At 47.5% G+C, this 18247-nt stretch overlaps 1 protein-coding gene and 7 non-coding genes across 29 annotated transcripts in view; 7 read left to right on the top strand and 1 right to left on the bottom strand.

Annotated features, from left to right (window-relative positions):
• CTC1 (CST telomere replication complex component 1) overlaps positions 1-13724 on the top strand; it is a 34729-nt gene extending 21005 nt beyond the window's left edge. For 14 of the 22 annotated variants that reach the window (XM_081578437.1, XM_081578439.1, XM_081578447.1 and 11 more), the window contains 12 exons: positions 474-588; positions 726-1053; positions 1132-1221; positions 1469-1662; positions 3631-3692; positions 3788-3962; positions 4271-4348; positions 5082-5226; positions 5319-5383; positions 5620-5785; positions 5881-6007; positions 6161-6651. In XM_081578437.1, the coding sequence (XP_081434563.1) occupies positions 474-588; positions 726-1053; positions 1132-1221; positions 1469-1662; positions 3631-3692; positions 3788-3962; positions 4271-4348; positions 5082-5226; positions 5319-5383; positions 5620-5785; positions 5881-6007; positions 6161-6300 (1685 nt within the window). In that variant the 3' untranslated portion in view covers positions 6301-6651. Of the gene's footprint in view, positions 1-473; positions 589-725; positions 1054-1131; positions 1222-1468; positions 1663-3630; positions 3693-3787; positions 3963-4270; positions 4349-5081; positions 5227-5318; positions 5384-5619; positions 5786-5880; positions 6008-6160; positions 6652-10879 lie in introns of those variants that run through there. The other 8 variants (XM_081578436.1, XM_081578428.1, XM_081578431.1 and 5 more) reach the window with 6 other exon arrangements.
• Positions 7339-7412, top strand: TRNAI-AAU (transfer RNA isoleucine (anticodon AAU)). Its single transcript has one exon. It is a non-coding gene; the product is annotated as a tRNA-Ile (tRNA).
• Positions 7927-8008, top strand: TRNAS-AGA (transfer RNA serine (anticodon AGA)). Its single transcript has one exon. It is a non-coding gene; the product is annotated as a tRNA-Ser (tRNA).
• TRNAT-AGU (transfer RNA threonine (anticodon AGU)) lies at positions 8293-8366 on the top strand. Its single transcript has one exon. It is a non-coding gene; the product is annotated as a tRNA-Thr (tRNA).
• TRNAP-CGG (transfer RNA proline (anticodon CGG)) lies at positions 11277-11348 on the top strand. Its single transcript has one exon. It is a non-coding gene; the product is annotated as a tRNA-Pro (tRNA).
• TRNAD-GUC (transfer RNA aspartic acid (anticodon GUC)) lies at positions 11957-12028 on the top strand. The gene has a single exon. It is a non-coding gene; the product is annotated as a tRNA-Asp (tRNA).
• Positions 12411-12482, bottom strand: TRNAG-UCC (transfer RNA glycine (anticodon UCC)). The gene has a single exon. It is a non-coding gene; the product is annotated as a tRNA-Gly (tRNA).
• On the top strand, positions 13093-13164 carry TRNAW-CCA (transfer RNA tryptophan (anticodon CCA)). The gene has a single exon. It is a non-coding gene; the product is annotated as a tRNA-Trp (tRNA).
• Positions 13725-18247: the final 4523 nt, after the last annotated feature.

Below are 18247 nucleotides of genomic sequence, written 5' to 3' on the forward strand. Positions count from 1 at the left end.
TTAGGAGGCTGTTATGGGCAGGTGGTGTAAAGGAGCCAGGGGTTCCCAGCCAGAATCACAATTCCCAACCTTCATTTCTCCCTCTGTAACTCCTCACAGACACACCAGGATGACAGCTTCCATTTCTCACATCCCCAGTTTGGAAGAGGAATGGTCTGTCTTGGAGTTATTGAGGCTTGTAGCCAGGGAAACCCTGGAGAGGAAAGCTTCTCAGACCTCAGAACAGGTGTTTTAGGGATTTATGAGAAAGAATCAGGCCTCTCAACCTAGGGGGCCCAGGGTGGGATTGGCTGTGCTGATGGAACAGTTTCTCCCTTGGAGGTACCACTCCTCTAAGGGGGGGTCAGGCTTGGGCCTTCACGTTGTGTTAGGGGCACAGCTCCTGCCTGGATTGAGCATGAGACCTGTGGGGTGGGCTGCTTCTCTGTCCAGCCCACAGTCTTCTTGCCAAAATAGAAGACTCTCTTCCTCAGGTTGCCTGGTGCAGGCAGAGAGGTTCCAGTTGGTCATAGAAAGGAATGTCAGAAGCACCTTCCCTTCCTGGAAGGAGCTGAGCACAACAGACTTCATCCAGAAGAAGCAGGCCAAGTAGGTCCTTAGGGTGGTGGCTGTCCTCTGGGTCCCACCACCAGGGAAGTGGAAGGGGAAGTCTCCCTGTACGGGGTGGAACACTGGGGCACAGTGCCTGCATCGCTAAGAAACCTCTTCCTTGTCTCTCCCAACAGAGTCTATGTCCAGTTTCTTCTGGCCGATGCCCTGATCTTGTCTATGCCCAGACCCGTCCTTCACTCAGCTACCTCCTCTACGCCTCCTCGGAGAGAGCCTTCCCCTCCAGAGGGTCCCCACATAGAACAGAGCCGGCTGTTCTTGCTGTCCCACAAGGAGGCACTGATGAAGAGGAACTTCTCTGTGCCCCCAGGTGCCAGTTCAGAGGCACCCCAGCCCACTCTTAGTTTCCATGTATTAGGGAGCTGGCTTGGGGGCACCCAGAGGAAGGAGGGAACTGGATGGGGCCCACTTGAACCCACGGAAGATGAAAACTCAGATCAGAAGGTAAACTGGGGCCTGGGACCTCTGACCTGACCTCCTGAGCTGCAGCTCTCATCTGAGGGACCCTGCTCTCCCCGTCAGGTCCTCCTTCTGTTCCTCGGCCCCTCAGTCCGCTGGTTTGAGTTCTTGCACCCAGGGCACGTGTACCGGCTCGTGGCTTCTGGCCCTCCCGTGAGTGCCCCACTTCACCACACCCTTCCCCAGAAAGGGGAAGGGTATTTTGGCTTTGAGTTTGGAAAGGAAGTTCTAGGTCTCCTGGGAGAAGGGTGGATGTAGATCAAATAGAAGGCCTGCCTGTGTCTAGACCACTTCCTTTGTCAGGCTCCAGAGAGGAAACAGAATTGGGTCGTAGTTTGTGAGGAACCTCTCTCCAGACCAGGACACACTTGGAGATGGTCATGTCCCCATTTCCTGGCAGACAATGATGTTGTTGGAGGAGGGTGGTTCATCCTGCATGTCACAGCGTCCTCTGGAGCTGGCTGGCTGTGCGTCCTGCCTCACTGTCCAGGATGAATGGACTGTGGAACTTGCGAGCTCCCAGGACATCCCGGAGGCGCTGGGTATCCTCCCGACACTGCCTGAATCCTCACTGACTGACCTGCTCAGTGGCAAGTAAATGTCCACCAGCTTCTCCAGCTCGCTTGGCTGCTCTCTCTTCCTCTGCCGTGGTTGTGTTGGATGAATTGTCTGTCCCCTGTTACAGTGTGTGTTTCATGAATGTGATTTAACTCCTAGAGGAGGGATGGCGGTGTAAAATAGAAGCTGTGTTTCATACCTGATTACCACCCCTGCCCCCCCTCCCCGCCCCTCACCCCCGGCTCAGCATGTCACTGACATTATCATGAGCAGGCTTTCTCACAATTGAGAACAAACATTAGCAGTAAAAGGAAATATAAGAAACAAAGAAAGCAAGGACAAAAGCTGAAAATCTTTAGAGAAGGACCTTCCTTTAGTGCAAGAATTGACTGGCTTATAGCTTCAGGAACAGCTTTACTTTTCCTCGTGTCAGCTTTTCTGGGGGCAGCTGCAATGCAGTTGAAGAAGCTGCAGAGATACTTCCCCCTGTGTAAACAAACAAACAAACAAACACCATGTTGGATTATATGTGTAACTTTTACAAAACTTCCCTAGAAGTGCAAGTTTTCAAGGACCTATGATTTGAAGGAGGGAGCGTGGGCTCCAGTGTATAAAGTTGAGAATGATGGGCTGACTGAGATTCTAGGTGTAAATGCAAGTGGAGATTCACCTTTGCTGGAGTATTTTTTGGTGAGGCCTCTGGGTCTATTTCTGCTTTATTGACTATGCCAAAGCCTTTGACTGTGTGGATCACAATAAACTGTGGAAAATTCTGAAAGAGATGGGAATACCAGACCATCTGACCTGTCTCTTGAGAAACCTGTATGCAGGTCAGGAAGCAACAGTTAGAACTGGACGTGGAACAACAGACTGGTTCCAGATAGGAAAAGGAGTACGTCAAGGCTGTATATTGTCACCCTGCTTATTTAACTTCTATGCAGAGTACATCATGAGAAACGCTGGGCTGGAAGAAACACAAGCTGGAATCAAGATTGCCAGGAGAAATATCAATAACCTCAGATATGCAGATGACACCACACTTATGGCAGAAAGTGAAGAACTAAAGAGCCTCTTGATGAAAGTGAAAGAGGAGAGTGAAAAAGTTGGCTTAAAGCTCAACATTCAGAAAACTAAGATCATGGCATCTGGTCCCATCACTTCATGGCAAATAGATGGGGAAACAGTGGAAACAGTGTCAGACTTTATTTTTTGGGGCTCCAAAATCACTGCTGATGGCGATTGCAGCCATGAAATTAAAAGACGCTTACTCCTTGGAAGGAAGGTTATGACCAACCTAGATAGCATATTAAAAAGCAGAGACATTACTTTGCCAACAAAAGTCCGTCTAGTCAAGGCTGTGGTTTTTCCGGTAGTCATGTATGGATGTGAGAGTTGGACGGTGAAGAAAGCTGAGCACCGAAGAATTGATGCTTTTGAAGTGTGGTGTTGGAGAAGACTCTTTAGAGTCCCTTGGACTGCAAGGAGATCCAGTCAATCCATCCTAAAGGAGATCAGTCCTGGGTGTTCATTGGAAGGACTGATGTTGAAGCCGAAACTCCAATACTTAGGCCACCTCATGCGAAGAGTTGACTCATTGGAAAAGACCCTAATGCTTGGTAGGATTGGGGGCAGGAGGAGAAGGGACGACAGAGGATGAGATGGTTGGATGGCATCACCGACTCAATGGACATGGGTTTGGGTAGACTCCGGGAGTTGGTGATGGACAGGGAGGCCTGGCGTGCTGCAGTTCATGGGATCGCAAAGAGGCGGACATGACTGAGCGACTGAACTGAACTGGGTACAGAGCTGGATTGGGTTTTGGGTTTGTGTGTGTGTGTAGTGATCTGCCACAACCCTGTTTTTCCCATAAGCCTTGTTACTTTTAGTATTTGGTTTGAGACACTTCAAGGCTTTCCAGGACCTCATAGGTAAAGTTCTAGCAGCTACTGTAACTCCTTTCTGTTCTGGGATCTGACTCCCTTCTCTGTTTCTCTGACCCTCCAGTTTCGCAGATTCCTTGGTGTCTTTTTCAGCTGAGATTGTGTCACGTCTCCGGATGAAGCCTGGTAATAACACCTGTTTGGGTAAAGGGTAAGAAATAGAGTGGTGGAACCTAGTGGTCCTGAGAGGGACCACCAACCCCTCCCCATTCCTACTGTAGGGAGCTCTGGGCCTGAGAGACGGTGTGTTAAGCTCACCGTAGCTCTGGAGACTGCTGACTACAAATTCCCCCCTCACTTGGATGTGTATATTGAAGACCCACACTTGCCGCCCCCACTGGGACTTCTTCCTAGAGCCCGAGTCTACTTTCACCAGCTGGAGAAAAGGATTTCCAGGTGAAGACCTGTGTCAATGGCCTGGCCTCCCCTCCCTCCTGATGTGCTTCTCTTGAATGCTTGCCCCTACCTGGGTGGCGATGACAGCTTCTCTTTGCTGTTAGGTCTGCTGTGTTTCTCTGCCATGTATGCCCTTTGCCCCTGTGATATGTTCCAGACCAGCCCTTCCCTTCCTCTACCCTCTGCTGATAGTGCCAGGGTCAGGGCACATTCGTCAGGGTGAGTGGCTCAGCCTGTGACATGGGCCCAGCTCCTACCTCAGACTGACTTCTTTCTCCTCCTCCTCTCTCTCCCTACTGCACCTGCAGGTTCCACAATGTTTACTGTTGCTTCCGGTCGTCAACCTGTGTGCAGATCCTGCATTTCCCCCCAGATACCATGGTCAGGTCAGTGGCCCAAAGCCCATCTCCAAACCTCACAGCCTCACATCTGAACCCCACACCTGTTCCAGGCTCTGGAATTTTTCCCATAACTCCAGGCTTCTCCCCTCCTAGTAAAATGTGTGTAGTCAGAAAGATTTCCTCTGCTTCAAATGAAAAATGTCCATACATATCGTTCTACCCAGGAAGATTTAGTGTTCTGGGATTTTAAAGGGTTTTCAATCCAAAATACAAATATGTTTCTTGACTAATATCTTGGTTTTTCAAGCCTGAGAAATAATCGATGACAATCAGAGATCAAGAATCCAAACAAATGGGGGCCCTGCGGAACTTGCATTTGTATCCTGCTGTTGTGTGAAAATTGTATAAATCTTAATTATGTTGAATTGGTTCATAGAGCATTTCAAGTCTACTATGTCCTTCTACTTTTCTGTCCATTCTGTTAATTTTTTGAGATTTTGATATTGAAACTCCAACAAAAAAAACTTAATTTATCTACTTTAAAAAATTGTAGTATATAGTGGACCCATATGTAACTTTGCTCTGTATTTGCCATATCTTCTGTAAATGTGTTTTCATACTTAGAGAATTTAAAAAACAGAAAGGAGAGGCCCTGGGGCTTCCAGGAGAGCACAGAAGCCACCATTGTCCCTGCCCTCACGCCTGCTGAGTTCTTCTAGACAAACTCGGCTTTTAGAACTCTGTTCGCTGTTTCTTGAACCCCCCCTTCTCTCTTTAGTGCCCCCCTGCCCCATATCTACCTGGCCGAACTTCTGCAAGGTGACAAGGCCCCATTTCGGGCCACTGCTTCTTGCCATGTTGTTTCTGTCTTCAGCCTTCATCTCCGCTGGGTGTGTGCTCACTGTACCAGCATCTGCCCACAGGTAGGAGTGGGGACAGGCTGAGCTGGGTGCAGGGTGCCAAGAGGGCTGTGATGGGGGCGAGGGGATTTTGCCAACCACTTTCTTCATCCCAGGGAAGGTGTCCTCGTCAGAGCCCCACTTGCCCTACTCAGACATCTATAAGCCAGGCCAGCATCAGGTGAGAGCAGAGCACAAAGTGGGCACCCATCACACCATTTCCGTGACTGTCCGCTGTCCTGATATTAGCACAATTCCTGAATCGTGGGAATTGCTTAGTATTTTAGAATGAACAGATGAGGGTATAGTGAGCTAACAAGGTGGAGAGAGGGTCCTGTTGGGTCTGGATGACTGGCCCCCTGGGTGTTGCTGTCAAGAGTTTCTATTTCCTAACTGCCCCTGCTCCCCCGCTTCCAGCCTCCTGGTGGAGGATGGGACTGCAGAAGCTGTGGTGACCTGTAGAAATCATCACGTGGCAGCAGTTCTACGGCTGTGTCCCAGTGAGTGGACCTCCCTCCTCGAGTTTGTCCGAGGGCCGGGGAAAGTGGCCTTGCAATTTACGGGGCCTGGAGCCCAACTTGAGGTGAGATGTGGCTGGGAGGTGGGAGCTGAGATAGCCGTTTTCCTGGGAGCTTGGTTAGAAGCTTGAGTCCTAATGAAACCTTTTTCCCTTTCTAGTCCTCAGCTGAGATGGATGAGCCCTTGAAGCTCTTCCTCCGGACCCTCTGTACCAGTTTCTCTGTCCTCCGCCCTATGGTGCTTTCTTTTGAGCTGGAGAGAAAACCCTCCAAGATCATCCCATTAGGTGAGGGTCAAAGGGCAGGGCTGTAGATTGATGGGTCCCAAGAGGAAGAGGGAGGGGGATTGACATGAAATTTCTGGAGCTGGGAGGAGAATGAAGGGTGGGGACTGAAAACCACATGGACAGGACCTGTGTTTTTCTCTCTTCCCGTCTCAGAAGCTCCTCAGCTACAGCGATTCCAGTGGGGGGAGACCCCTTTCCTGACTCGTGTGAACCCCAAGATCCGACTGTCATGCCTCTCTATCCAGGAGCCTGAGCACCCCAGTGCCCTGGGGGCCTTAGTTTCCTCCTCCTAACCGAAACTGCAGTGGCTGGAGATCTTGAGGCTGGGCTTCAATTCCTTCCCCTGGTCATGGCCCTTACCTTCTCTGAAACTGAACGAGGACCCCAGATCCCTGTATTCACAAAATGCTATCCTGCTGTTATTGCTCCGTATTCTAATGCCAACCTGCATTGAGAAAATTGTGGAAACAGGGAAATCATAGTGCTGTTGTGTTTCCTTTCTAGTAGGTGTTGAGGCACCTGTACTCACAGGTGGCCCTGAGCACCTGGGTTCTGTCTTTGTGGCAGGGACTTGCCCCTCCTGGGGTGGCTCCTGACAGGCCCCTTGCTCTACAATAAAGCTCTTGGGATGTTTCTCACTTTCACTCAGGTGGGTCTCAGGCCTCATGACCTGGCAACCCACCCATCGTTTACCATCATTTTGGCCTTGTTTGCCATCAGTGCCAAAACTGGTTTGGAGAAGAATTTTCTGGTCCAGCGAAGTCAGGCTGTGCAGGGAGTCAATTAGGGAGAAGGGTGCAGGTTAGACAATATTGCCCTGATGGCCTCGGTTAGTGAAGCTGGGCCCGAAGAAGTCAGGCCTAGAGTTGTTGCTGAGTACAAGGTGATTATGGAGAGAGAGAAGCACCGAGTGTTGGGTGGGTCATGTGAGTGACCCCATGATGTGGAAACTCCGACAGGGGGTCAGTGTTGTGGGTTTCCTTTGGGCCAGACCTAAGGAAGATTCTTGATTATAACACCTCGAGACCGGCAGGAAAAACCTACAGAATTATTAGGGGTTGCAGGAGTAGTTATTTGGAGATGCTCATGCATTTGGTGGTCAGCAATTTCTTTCCTGGGAGCTGCTTGCTACATAGAGAGGTAGAGCCTAGCCACGTCTCCAAGCGCTTTGCAGAGCACGGGCCTTCTTGCGCATTAGGAATCTCTTTTAGTTCATGTTTGGGAGGGGTCTCTGGAGCCTGCTACATAGCGAAGGTTCTGGGTATTCAAAAGTGGGTTTGCCGTACTTCAGTGATTCATGTGATGATTCAAAGAACAATGCTTTAGCAGCTGGCCGGTTAGCTCAGTTGGTTAGAGCGTGGTGCTAATAACGCCAAGGTCGCGGGTTCGATCCCCGTACGGGCCAGACGAATTAGTTTTGCTCACTCGTGTTCGACTCTGCGACCCTATGAACTGCAACACGCCAGGCTTCCCTGTTCATAATCTACTGGAGTTTGCTCAAACTCCTGTCCACCGAATCGGTGGAATACTTTTACTCCTTCCTATGCCTGCTGTTACCCGGGAGTTTGTACCTGGAGCTAGTTACCTTCCGAATCACGAACGACAACGAACCCACTGCTTCTCAAAACCCAAATTGCCCGCTCAGTCCAGGGCTTGGAAGGGCGCTCCGCCGGGCTCAGGGTACCTTGCACGTCTGCTCTTCCCTGAGAGCGCGCTGTTTGGAGGCGGGGGAGAGAATGGGGGAGCATCCCGGAAAGATGGGGCGGGGCCACCAGTGTGCAGCAATCACAATTCTGTTTTTTGGTGTTCTTGCTGAGCAGTCTCCTAGCCCGGGAAGCACGAAATAATAAGAGGGATGAAATGTGTGCGGAACTTGGGAACTAAGAAAGGCTGAGAGTGAGTAGCACCAAAACACATGTGTAGTCGTGGCCGAGTGGTTAAGGCGATGGACTAGAAATCCATTGGGGTCTCCCCGCGCAGGTTCGAATCCTGCCGACTACGCATCCATTTTTCTTCTCAGATGCGTTCTACAACTACCTGCCTTCTGTCCTAGACCTCTACGGGTGTTGATTGATCCGGTCGGCGCCACAGACACCCTCCAACCAAGTGCTTCTTGCTAAGGTTGAGGTCTTTAACCTGCTTCTTTCAATATCGGGGGCAGCTCTTGAATGGATGTTTGATGTCAAACAATGATTTGTCAAAATTAAGTTTAGAGAAGTAGATTGTGACCAGAATCCTGGTGGTATACTTGTGTATACGCCTTCAGCTTACTTCTCTGTGGCTTTGGCGCCGTGGCTTAGTTGGTTAAAGCACCTGTCTAGTAAACAGGAGATCCTGGGTTCGAATCCCAGCGGTGCCTTTCGGAAACAAGGAGGAGTTTGTTTTCTTATCCTAATGAATTAATCAACTGCTTTTAGATTAGAAGACCCAAGGTTGCCATTTCTGCGCTCTGAGCGCCCTTATCGCCGGTTGAGAGAAGCTCCCCACTCCGTTAGACTGCTCCAAAACCTTCCGCAGTGACCAGGGCGGGAAACCAATGCAGCCCTGCACCTTCCTTTTGCCCAGAGGACGCCACACCGCACTGGTGCTGGTGAACCAGCCCTGGCAGCCTTCCGACAGCTTTGGCATCTTTCTCTACCCAGGGACATCCCTAGAACCTGAGTCGGTTTGTTTTACTCGGTTCTTCATTTAAGTTCTTTTGGTTTGAGGCCTCAGAATTATGTGTGTGTGTGTGTGTGTGTGTGTGTGTGTGTGTATTGTTAATTTAAAAAATTGAGAGGTGCATCTTCTATGCGTACGTCATGTGTCAGGCCCTTCAAATATAATGATCTTCATAAACTGGCAGTCAGGGTTAGGAATTAGCAGGAGATAACGGCTAGTATGGCGCCCTCTGGTTCCCGCAAGAGGACGTGAAAGGGCTGGGACCCTGTGGACCGAATGGAAGTAGAAGAGAATGGTGGAGTCTCTAGGGAGCCTGGGGTGGAAGAGCAGCCCACATTTCCGGAGCACTGAAGCCAAGCTTGTGAGAGTAGAAGTAAATGCTGCGGATAAGGTGGCAAGAAGTAGGATCCGTGCACAGTTGACAGGGTCTGAACCTTCTTGGAAGTTAGGCAGAAAGGTCTAGACACCATCCTTGGCCTGGGAACCACTGCAAGATGTCTGAGCACAAATTTGGCTTGAAGGACTTGCTATATCGAGATGACAGGTCAAGTAAGTGGAGCAGCACCACCTGGACTAGATTTGTGCCAAGCACTGAACTGCACGCTGTGCATAACCAGATAGCAAGGAGGACGAAATCACAGCACAGCACTCCAAGGGCAGGGACTGGGTGCTGGGATAAGCTGGAGAAAAGAAGTGGCACCTCATCGGGCCTGATTGTGGAGATTGATCAGGGGAGGCTTTTGATAAGGGGAGGCTTTCTGGAGGAATTGAGTCTTAGACTCTTAAAAAGACCACGTGGAAATTTCCCTGTGTTCTATTAAACACCTTTGTTCTGTAACACCCTTTGTTCAATGTCCTGGGAGTACAGCAGAGAAAAATAAACACAACAATAATGTTTTTAAAATTAAATGATGTAAAAAAAAAATTAAATGATGTGATATGCTAGGTAAATGCTACATAGAAGAATAACACAAGGGATCAGATAGTATGGGGGGCAGGGGACTTCCAGGAGGACAGGGTTCGGTTATAGAAGTGTCAAAGACTTTGCACCAGTGCAGCTGTAGGAGAGATGGAGAGGAGGGGATGAATTCGAGACATGTTTAGTATAAAAAACACACTAGGACTCAGTAACTGATCGGAAGTGGAGTCCGAGGAAAAGGGAGAAGTTCAGGATGTTGTCTTCTCAAATTCACCAAGAATATCTTTTCACCCTTTCCCACCCTTTCTCTTTCAAATCAGCCATGAGGTGAGGGCCCAAAGTTATACCTTAGAACTCAGTGTTTCCCTGTAAAGTTTTGACTCTGGTTAAAATGTAAAATATTTGTACCAAAGTTGAAATGACATCAGTTGTTTACACCTTAGTTCTTGGATTCTAAAAGTGAGGTCCATAGATACTGTATGGATTTTTCTAGAAAAGGAGGCCTTCATCGTATTCTATAAGGGATTTAGGTTTCAGCCTCTGTGCCGATTAAGTGCCTGACAGTAGATAAGAAAGAGGTGACTAGAGACTTGGGGAAAACTGGTGCCGAGGACTGGGGAGACAGGAAATGGAAAAGGCTAGAGGGAGGGTGATGTTTCACCCATCTGGAAGGCCTGGGAGGCTGACAGGAAAGGATGGGGTGTTCTCTGCTGCCCTACCCCACTGTCCGGCCAGGGACGCCTGAGAAAGAAAAAGCAAAGAGCTGAACCCTTCACTGAAGTCCCCTCCCCTACGCCCCCGCCCTCCACCGAAGTATCTGTGAGTAGGGCTTTAAGAAGGGGCTGGCCCCACAAACCATAAGACTGGGTTGTGAAGCAAGATGGTTCAGTCCAGAGATGATACGAGGGGGTCGAGTTCAGGGGCAGATCAGAACCCTCCTGGGAAGACTCTCAGAAGCAGGAACTGAGCTGGCAAACAACTGACCCCACCAGGTCCTGCCTGGATGGACTCTTGGCGGCCCCCAAGTGAGAGTAGGCGAAGTGTATTAAAACCTTAGAAGCTCGCAGTTTGGAAAGCCATTCCCCTCAACACGACCTCGCCAGCAGTTCATCTCAATGACGCCCCCTTCGTGGGTCTTCTTGGCCCCAGGAATTATTCCCTCTCCTGGACGCTACCCTGCGGTCTGTGGAGATTGTGGGCTCTCGCAGTGTCGGTCGCTCCAGACGCAGGGACAGAAAGAGGGGCTGGTGTTCCCAGAGAGATTTCAAGGCTCATTTATTGTCCTCAAACAGGCAATTCTACCGATGATCTTCAAAACTCTGCGCAGAGGGCTGAGTCCAAGGACGACCGGGAGAAGCAGGAAGAGTCGAGACCCCGGATTACGGAGTGGCACCTGGACAGTGATCCTAGGAAGCAGGTTACACTGGTGCTCGAGGCAGTCCAGGAAGGCTGCTCGTGGGCGAGGCCGAGACCACTCCCTCCCACTTCCCCGACGTTATTTCCTGGGAGGAGTCGAAGCTCGAGGTCAAGAGCAGAGAGAGAATCCCAGACTCCTGCTCCAAAGTGTTCTGCGTCGGGGTTGGTGGTCTCCGGGTGCGCACCAAGATCAGGCCACCGTGAATCACAGCCCTAGGACCGCAGAAAGCCTGAGACGACCTCTAAAGTCGTCCGCGGTCGCTTTTGTACGTCGGCTCGTTGGTCTAGGGGTATGATTCTCGCTTCGGGTGCGAGAGGTCCCGGGTTCAAATCCCGGACGAGCCCAGCTTTCAGATTTTTGTAGAGGCCACAACGCTCCAATGTGGTTCTCACTTGGAAAGGCACTGAGGCTGGGTTGGAAAAGGATCCGAGTGAACTGAGCGTCTCAAAGTGTGCAGACAGCTCTTTTGTTCTGAGTGGAGGACACTCGGGTGTCAGGAAGGGGCTCACAGTGCACAGTCCTCAGTGTGCCGGGAAGAGGGAAGGCACCTCCGAACTTGGGCAAGCACTCGCTTTTTGCTCCCCCACATCCTGCTTGGTGCCACCCCTCGACCGCCAGAGCCTGGTTGCGGTTTAATTGATGTCCGTCAACTTGTAGTAGTGGACGACAGGTAGTGAAACGGGTTGGGACCTATTCAGTTATGTCTGGGGAAGACCAAGGACTGTCAGAATTCAGATCTCCGCAGCCTTGGAGGTCTGTGTCTCGGCAACACCTGCACGTTTTCGCTCTTCTGGAGACTCTCATTTAGTTATCGTCTAGAACGTGCATAGGATTGGGTCACAATATCTTAGTGGACGGAAGGACAGGATCCCCACCCAGGAACTTCGCCCTTGGTACGCTGAGCTCGGTAAGATATAGATCAAGGATTTGGAGCAAACGTTTTCCAGCTCACTCCTCGTTAGTATAGTGGTGAGTATCCCCGCCTGTCACGCGGGAGACCGGGGTTCGATTCCCCGACGGGGAGGAGCACAGGCTGTGTTTTGTCCTTTCTTGTTTTTTACAGCTGTTAAAATATTACTATGTTAATTTCTGAAGTACCTGTCCCGAGTCATGGGGTGGAGATACAAAGAAGACTGGAAGAAAAAGAAAAGCAGAAGAATAGGAATGATTTGTCCTGACTCAAACTCACATTCTAAATTTCAAGTTTATGTTTTATTTCACGTAACTTGCATTTTAAATGTGCGGCTAAATTAATTGTTCTCTCCATTCAATACGTTTATGAGCCATTATCCTCACCGTTCAGTAAGTTTATTAGACCCGTTTAGTCGACAATAATTTAAAAAACACAAGAAGGCAGACAGAAGATAACAACTCATGAGGAATCTTAAAAAAAAGTGAAGTAACTTTGCGTTGGCCGGGAATCGAACCCGGGTCAACTGCTTGGAAGGCAGCTATGCTCACCACTATACCACCAACGCCACATACTGTGCGGGGATTCTCGGAATTCCTTAATAGTTAGATCTACAGGGTCCTGGACTCAGTGATCGAATACTGGAACTGAATTAGGACCTAGACGAGGGAAGGACGAAAGCGACGAGAACACAGAAATAACGGGTGTGGTGTTCGAAGCCCCCACGTGTGAGCGGCGCTTGGCTCTGGGCACCGCCAATGCGCTGCAGTCACCACGCTGGAGACTGTGTGATTATACCCAGATAGAAACCAAAGTCAAGAGGAGCCAAGCAAAGGAAGAGCCGAGATTAAACCTAAGATTTGTCTAGGGCGCCAGTTGTGCACCGACACTTTATTAGCCCCGGAAACTCCAGAAATAAATCTCAAACACATGAAATCGTTTCTCTGTTGAGTAACCTCAACGTGCACCGAAGTTAAAGAATTGAGCCTTAAGTCAAGTGCCCATAAACACGACTTGTCGGGAGGATAGTTAATTCCGCAGTGAGCGCGGGTCCGGCCCACTGGCCGCTCGGAGAACCATGACAACAAAGACCGGGGCGGGGCCTGAAAACAAAACCCCGCCCATTAATGATGACGATGCATCTGTTCAGGACATCCGTCAAGGCGCGGCCTCAAGAGGGCCTCGTGGCGCAACGGTAGCGCGTCTGACTCCAGATCAGAAGGTTGCGTGTTCAAATCACGTCGGGGTCATAGTGTTATTTTCGGGGTGATCAGCTTTTCAGGTGAGATGTTTTTGTCGGGAAAAAAAAAAAGAGCATCTTGTTATTATGTGGAAAAACATGGAAACCTGAGTGTTTCTGCAATTTTTTTTCCCTAAAGCATCTGAGTTTTCTCCTAAGATACAAATTTTGAGACTTTTATTTTCATCCTACTGTTTCAACCAATTAAAATAGTAATACCTTTAATCTCATAGATATTTTAGATATCTTAACACAGAAACTGTTCATCAGTTGTTCACCAATTTTTGTTCAGAAAATATATTTTGGAGCAATAAATGTTTTTTATCAAAAAAAGTAGCAATAATGAATAATTCTAAAGTAATAATGATTGTTCATAGTCCTCTTAAAGGAGTGATTTAATTTTTGGCGGTTTAAGTTCCACTTGCCAGTGGTGTTCATAATTTTGTACTCTATTATTTTCACTTATCATTGTGATAGGAATAGAATTCTATTGTCTTTATAATTATCAATTTAAAGAGCATCTGAATTCAAGGACAATGCTGTAAGTCATTAAACAATTTCAAAGTTAGACATTCTGGCTATCTTGTTATCTGTGGTTTTGTTTTTTCTCATTATCTAAAATGTTACCATGTACATTTTTTTTTTTTTTCCTCTGCTGAATTTGCTCTATAACATGAATTCCTGAAACACCAGTTCCAGGGTTCAAAGAGTTCCTTAACTGAACAGCTAACTGTACTGCTGTCCAAAAGGTTGTTAATTTTTCAACTAAAAGCGATCTTTCTTTTTTCTTTCGTTTTCTCTCTTTTTAAAAAATCAAGCATGTTTCAATTATCGTGTTCTTGTATTTGGTTCATTTTTTTAAATGATTTTAATCATCTCTGATGTTCTCTCCATGAAGTAGAACATAGGAGTATTAAATAAAATATTTTGTATCTAATTTGTGTTAATACAAATATTCTCCAGACTTCACTGCGGTCATTAGAAGTCCAGAGCTACCTGTATTTTTGCTGCTTATGGTATACTGGGTGAAAAAGCCAAGAAATTCCGGCTATCCACTCCATTGGCTTCGTTTTTTCCCAGTGGGAAATTTCTTTGACATCGCTGCTTTCCTTTGTTAGTGTAACAGGCTTGGGCTGCAGGAGAGGAATGTAGGCCTTTTTCACCGCACACAAAACAGACACCCACTCAGGCTGGAATCTGCGCCTCGCCCTCCTCTCTTCTCCTTGATCTCAGGACCGCCTTCTGTCAGAGGGTGTGTCACGTGTACCAAGACAGAGGCTAACAATCCGCCAGCCTTTGTTGCAGGACCCAAAAGTGCTGGATTTGAGAACCGCTGATGATTTAGCATGGGGAGAGCTCAGGAGCTCTGGCCACCTAATAGGGAAGGAGGGTGAGTCTGGCAGTCGGTAGTCCTGCACCCGCCTCGATCTCTGCCTAAACCAGGGCACCTTTAAGGAGATACAAAATAGAAATTTTCTCATTCTCTTTCCTTCTACATTAAAACAGCTTTTTTATTGGAGTATAGTTGATTTACAATATTGTGTTAGTCTCTGCGGTACAGCAAAGTGAGTCAGTTATGCATATACATATATTCACTCTTTATTATTATTATTATTATTTTGCTTCCCTTGTGGCTCAGCGGGTAAAGAATCCTCCAGATGAGGGAGACCTGGGTTCAATCGCTGGGTTGGGAAGATCACCTGGCGAAGGGAAAGGCTACCCACTCCAGGATTCTGGCCTGGAGAATTCCATGGACTGTATAGTCCATGGGGTCGAAAAGAGTCAGACACAACTGAGCCACTTTCACTCACTCTTTTTTTTTAGATTCTTTTCCCATATATATAGGTCAATACAGAGCATTGAATAGAGTCCCTTGTGCTATACAACAGATCTTTATTAGTTATCTGTTTTATATATAATAATGTACATATGTTAATCCCAATTTCCCAGTTTATCCCTCTCCCCTTCCCAACCACGAATTTGTTTTCTACATCTATGACTCTTTCTGTTTTGTAAATAAAATTCATTTGTATCACTTTTTTTAGATTCCACATATAAGTGGTATCATACAATATTTGTTTATTGCTGCACTTTGTTTTTTTTTTTTTTTTTTTTGCCACACAGCGTGGCTTGTGGCTTGCAGGACTTCATGTCCTCCCTGACCAGGGTTTGAACCCAGGCCAAGGGCAGTGAAAGAGCCAAATTGGAACCACTAGACCTCTAGGGAAGAAACTGAGAGATTTACTTTTAATTAGCCTGTGTTGATTTTATCATGTTCATGCATATTTAAAAGTCAGGAGTCTTCCCTGGTGGTACAGTGGATAAGAATCCCCCTCTACCAATGCAGGGGACAGGAGTTTAATCTCTAGTCCAGGAAGATTTCACATGCCACGGAACAACTAAGCACCTACACCACAACTACTGAGCGTGTAGTGCAACTACTGTAGCCGGTGGGCCTAGCGCCTGTGCTCCATAACAAGAGAAGCAACCGCAATGAGAAACCCGCACACAGCCAAGAAGAGTAGCCCCGGTTCACCCCAATTAGAGAAAGCGTTGGGCAGCAACAAAGACCTAGTGCAACCAAAAAATAAATAAAAATCAGTACATCAACTGAATGGATAAATTTCAAAAATGTTGAATGAGAAAAGTCAGGCACCAGCGAGTATCTTCTGTATGGTCCTGTTTGCATAGGTCAGGACAGGCAAAACCAGTCTATGAGGGAGACTGGATATTGAGTCTGCCTCATCAGAGAGAGGAGAAGGCAATGGCACCCCACTCCAGTACTCTTGCCTGGAAAATCCCATGGACGGAGGAGCCTGGTAGGCTGCAGTCCATGGGGTCGCTAAGAGTCGGACACGACTGAGCGACTTCACTTTCACTTTTCACTTTCATGCATTGGAGAAGGAAATGGCAACCCACTCCAGTATTCTTGCCTGGAGAATCCCAGGGACGGGGGAGCCTGGTGGGCTCCCGTCTGTGGGGTCGCACAGAGTCGGACACGACTGAAGCGACTTAGCAGCAGCAGCAGCATCAGAGAGAACAGAGCACCATTTTGGATGGGGCTGGACTGGAGGTAGATTGGTGGTTCTCAGTGTGGTCCACAGACTGGTGCCACTTCATGCAATGTTACTTTCAGGTTCAGGATGAGTACAGAATTTGAGAGTTAAGTATTTAAAAAACTCTTACAGCATTTGTCAGGTACGTTTATAAATACTGTGCTATGCTGTGCTTAGTTGCTCGGTCCTATCCAGCTCTTTGCAACCCCATGGACTGTAGCCTGCAGGGCTCTTCTGTCCACGGGGGATTCTCCAGGCAAGAATACTGAAGTGGGTTGCCATTATAAATACTAGTTATAACCAAAAAAATATGTGGTCTTGTAATTTTTATATTTTTATACTTTATTTTTCAAGGAATTCATTTTTAATGTATATTGTAAAAGTATCAATTTGTGATAGATTGAAAATAATTAAAACTGGTTCTTCCTTACCGATCATTTGAAAAGCACTGGGGTAAATAATGGAGATTCTGTTCACTAACTTGAACAGGCAGCTGATGGTTGCCTAGCTGCCAGAACAGATAGGTTTTGTTTTGCTTTGTTTTTTATGAATAATGCAAATCTCGATTTTATGCTGGCCCATCAACTATTTCTGAAAGGCCAAATGTCTTCTGATGTAATGTGCAAGTGGGAATTTAAAGACTCCGATGGACAGAGAAACTGTATGGGGATCCATCAGGCATATCCCACCCATGCACAAGGTCCCTGACAGGCTCTAGAAAAGTCTCCTTTCACTAGATTATGAGGGATAAAGTATACTGCAAGTGATAGGATTTTTCTAAAGCTCTTCATTAGCTAGTCACTCTATGCCACATATGTTGTTAAAGGCACTGAAATTGAAATGGGATCTCTGATTCTGCGAAGTGGTGTTGGGCTGACCCTGAGTGAAAACAGCATCACATTTCCAGAAGCAAAATGCTTTTTTTCACTGGTGGCCATATTCATCAAATCTCTAGAGATATATCATGAACAGATTTACAACTTAAAAAAAATCACGGGCTCCCAACAATAAAATTGTTAGCAACTGTGGCACCCTCCAGTTTCTACCACTGTGGCCTCTAGCTGCTTTAACTGTGGGGGCTGGAAGACATAGTTACTTTATCAGCCGCCTTTGCAGTAGTCTTGTGATAGGGAAGCCCCACACAGTTTTAGCCCAGGAGAAATCTACTGAGAACTTTCTTTTTTGGCCCCAATATGTGGCTTCTGGGGATCTTAGTTCCCCCACCAGGGTTTAACCCTGGCCCTCCGCAGTGAGAGCATTGAGTCCTAACCACTGGACCACCAAGGGATTCCTATACTGGGGACTTTTAGAAAGGCTTCTGCTTTTTCTGTTAAAAGAAACAGAGACAGTTGGCATTCATCTTAAAGTCGGAGGGGGAATGTTAAGAGAATCACAGAGAGGTCAGTGCAGACCTCTAACATTGTTCAGTTCCTGAGCCAGCTACCTACTTGCTGATTTATTGTTGTGGAAGAGAAAATAGACGTCTGTTGTATGTGCCATTGTTAACTGAGTTTCCTGTTACTTGCAGCCAAGAGCGTTGTGAACTGATCTAGAAACCCATTTGGACTTATTTTACATTGGGTTGAATCATATGAAATTGGTGTTTTCTGTAGGTCAGAATGATTGTCAGTTTCGCATCATTCAACCCAAATAACTACTAACATTCTAGATCTGTAGATGCGTATTGGTTAGAGTGCTTATGATAGCAAGTATCAAAACTCTTAACTTAGTGCATTAGGGAAGGAGACGGATGGGCTCATGGAAGAAAACCTAGTTGCTTTTGTTTTTCTCTCTTTTCGCTCAGTCGTGTCCGACTCGGGGACCCCATGGACTGTAGCCTGCCAGGCTCCTCTGTTCACGGGATTTCTCAGGCAAGAATACTGGAGTGGGTTGCCATTTCCTGCTCCAGGGGATCCCGCCGACCGGGAGTCGAACCCACGTCTCCTGCTTTGGCAGGTGGATTCTTCATCGCTGAGCTACCAGAAAAGTCCAGTTCATACATATACACAAGAATAAATTTCAGATTATATTGATGGC

Source organism: Giraffa tippelskirchi, chromosome 3 (assembly GCF_054371585.1).
Source record: "Giraffa tippelskirchi isolate mGirTip1 chromosome 3, T2T-mGirTip1v1.2.pri, whole genome shotgun sequence".
NCBI lineage: Eukaryota > Metazoa > Chordata > Mammalia > Artiodactyla > Giraffidae > Giraffa > Giraffa tippelskirchi.